This window comes from Pyxicephalus adspersus, chromosome 8, assembly GCF_032062135.1.
Source record: "Pyxicephalus adspersus chromosome 8, UCB_Pads_2.0, whole genome shotgun sequence".
Lineage (NCBI taxonomy): Eukaryota > Metazoa > Chordata > Amphibia > Anura > Pyxicephalidae > Pyxicephalus > Pyxicephalus adspersus.
This window is the reverse complement of record NC_092865.1, coordinates 61,645,273-61,648,401: the sequence shown is the minus strand read 5'-3', so window position 1 is coordinate 61,648,401 and position 3,129 is coordinate 61,645,273. Positions and strand designations below refer to the sequence as shown.

The window sequence follows — 3,129 nt, the reverse complement described above, 5'->3', positions numbered from 1 at the left end:
TGCTCAGTTTTGCACAATTAAAGAATTAAACTATATTGAGGATACAATGGAAATTAACTAGTGTTAAAGCACACACTAATTAACAGCACTGCTCAGGTCACAAAGGAACTGCTAACTGCTGCACATCTTTGGGGGTTTTTGGATGCATTTCAGATCATAGGAACACAAGGCAACAGTTTTATGTGAGAGTAATGGCCCAGCTATCCAGATTATAGATCCAGATCCATCCTGATTATATCCATTCAGATTATATGAACCTTTGATACAGCATTTACCAGTTAAGTAAATGTAACTGAAAATCATATAATACTGTGTATTCAGTCTGAATGCATAACAGTGATAAACCATGAAGGTTTATTATTTACTGACTGTATATTTTTCTTACTGTTTTAAATCTGATGCTCAATTTATAGAAAAGAATTGACCAGCTAAGGATTAAACAATCTTCTTTAAAACATCCAGAATCTGTGCAGTATATACAGGGTTGTTTGGGAAGACCTCAGAGTACTGTACTGTACAGTTTCAGTTATTTAAAGATGATTAGACAAAGATTGTACAACCAAACTGTAACACATAAGAATGGTGTAAATTTAATATAAACTAAGGTCTGTGCTCAATTTTGCACAAATAAAGAATCAAATATAATAAGGATACGATGGACATTAACTAGTGCTAAAGCACACAGCTGTGAACCCACCTGAAATTCATACCCCAGAAGATCAATGGGAATTTGGTATTTTCTGGCATAGTTCTGCATGGCTCCAGTTAAAAACGCTTGTGTGAAGAAGAACCCTGACAGCCAGAACACATGTGGCTTGCCGGAGTCACACCAGTTCTAGGACAAAATCACATATTACATGTTACTTTAGATAAGAGAACTGCAGCTCATGCACATGTAAAACCAGGAATCATAGTAAATGTAACACAATCATAATACCAACAGCGAAAACTATATTTATTGTAATAATACTAATGATTATAATTAGTACACTAATAGTAATATCCTGGTTATCAGTACAATCAGTTAGTGTACTGATTCAAGAGTCCTCTATCCTCTATCAATTTTTGCAGAAACATTCACGAACCACCAAGATTTCACACTTCTAAGAACTTGGACAGGGCTTAGAACCTGGGAACACATTGGTCTGCATTCTCACAGACACTAAAAGAAAAAACTAGACTGTGTCCTTTAATAATAAAGGGAACCTAGAAGACACTGCATTTATACAGAAAATGTTGTAGGCCAAAACAGCCAGGTAGCATTTAAGGTCAGCAATGGCAGCCTTTTAATAAAAAATATTCATATTTAAATAGTATGTGTCTTTAATAAAATTAGCCATGTGCTTTTACCTGTAAAAATTTTAACCGGGCCAGAAAATCGTTGACATAACTTCCCAGAGGTTTTAGGCTGGGATAAGAACGCTTGGCCCATGTTTCAGGAACCTTCCCCACAATTAAACTGCTAGATAGTGCCTCCAGTTCTGAATCCATCACCACCAGACCCTTGATGGCTTTCTGTAGATTCTGCAGAGTGGTCCGGATAGTTCGGATTAAGCTAGGGATATAGAAAGTAGGAAATAAGTTTGTGAGTGATCTTAAAGGAAGAACACAAATGTAAGGAAGCAATATGTATTGGTAACATAGGACATTTTTTCAATTTTTTCGAACATAATTTTGGGAACCTATGACAACATGCTGCCAAACCTCCCATCAGCCATGATCTGCCTGTATTGCAAAAACTCAAACATAGTGTCCAAAATAAGGTAATTAAAATGAAGTCAATCCTTCAATAGGAAGTTTATGAGGGGAAAGGGAGGAAATAGTAATTGTAAAATATTAACAGATTAAACTTCAACTTTAAGATACAAGTCACATGTCCTTATTTACATGCCTTTTCCAGGTCAGTGATTTAGAGTATTAAAGTAGTATTGTGGTAGTATTATATTCAATAGTAGCAGCAGTACTGAAGTAGGATTAGCACCAGACAATCAGCATTTTCATGACAAGTCAGCATTGACAGCTTCAATCTTTTTATAGTGACACATATCCTTTAAATAAAATTTTACCAAGCTACCCCATGATTCAGACATAAGGCTTCACCTAGTGGACTGTTTTCAGAGGTATTGAAAGAAAAGCCATTGGTAAACATTTAGGTAAAATATTCTTACTTATTGAACCTCTCCATCTCCTGTACCAGCACAGTGTTCATACTCTCTTCATATCTCACTGGGAACTTCTGAAGAGCTACTTCAATGTCAAAATCCTTCGGAAGCTGCAAAAGTAGGTTCCATATTGTGATACAGAGTAATGCTTATCTCCATTAAGTCAACACTAACGTAATGTTTTATGCAAAATTCTGATTTTGACCCATGAAATAAATTAATAGGTGTATTTAATTTAGATACATACATTCCATTTTACAGAGAGAAAGCTTTTAAGGGTTTCCTGCTGTCTGATTCCCCATTACTTACCCTCTTTGTGGTAGCCTCTGGGTTAGATAGGGATGGGAAATTCAAAATGTTCCTGTTGTTACCAGAACAGGAAGTGATAGATAATTTTCCTTTAGGCACATCCTGTCCTGATAACAAAAGTAAAGATATCCTCAGATGTCTCATAGCCCACCCTAGTCTTGCTGGGGGTGGGCTATTAGATGGTACTATCACGCGCCCTAAGTAGCAAAAGGACAGTGTTTCTTTATAATCCATCAATTCAAATTACAGGTCTGAATATACCGCTTACCTTGCTGAGTATATCATTGGCTATCTCATATAAGGTGTTATCACTGGTACCAGATGAGCCTCCTTGTCGGCTTCCCCCTTGAGTGAGGAGTAAGGATTCAAAAATAATTTTTGTTTGCTGAAGATCTTTTGATATGTCAACATTTTCATGTAAGCCAAAGACCTCGGGGTGCTGGCTGAATGGAAGTCGCTACCAAACAGAATAAACAGAACATGAAGTATAGGAGTACATTTAGCAATGGTATCTATTAGGACATTGATTTTATTAATAGATTCTGTAAAAAAAACAGTAGTGTTGGAGAAATATTTAGCAATGCTACCAAAGGGTTAATGAAGGGTAAAAGTTAATGCATGGTATAGGGCAGGGGTCAGCAACCTTTACTATCAAAAG

General features: G+C 36.3%; 1 protein-coding gene across 1 annotated transcript in view; it reads right to left on the bottom strand.

Moving 5' to 3' along the window:
- The window catches only part of DNAH12 (dynein axonemal heavy chain 12), a gene marked incomplete in the record, with an annotated part of 69,691 nt that overhangs the window by 6,361 nt on the left and 60,201 nt on the right, over positions 1-3,129 (bottom strand). Inside the window, 4 exon segments of the mRNA XM_072421221.1 lie at positions 698-835; positions 1,351-1,555; positions 2,169-2,272; positions 2,740-2,928. Of these exon segments, the coding sequence (XP_072277322.1) occupies positions 698-835; positions 1,351-1,555; positions 2,169-2,272; positions 2,740-2,928 (636 nt within the window).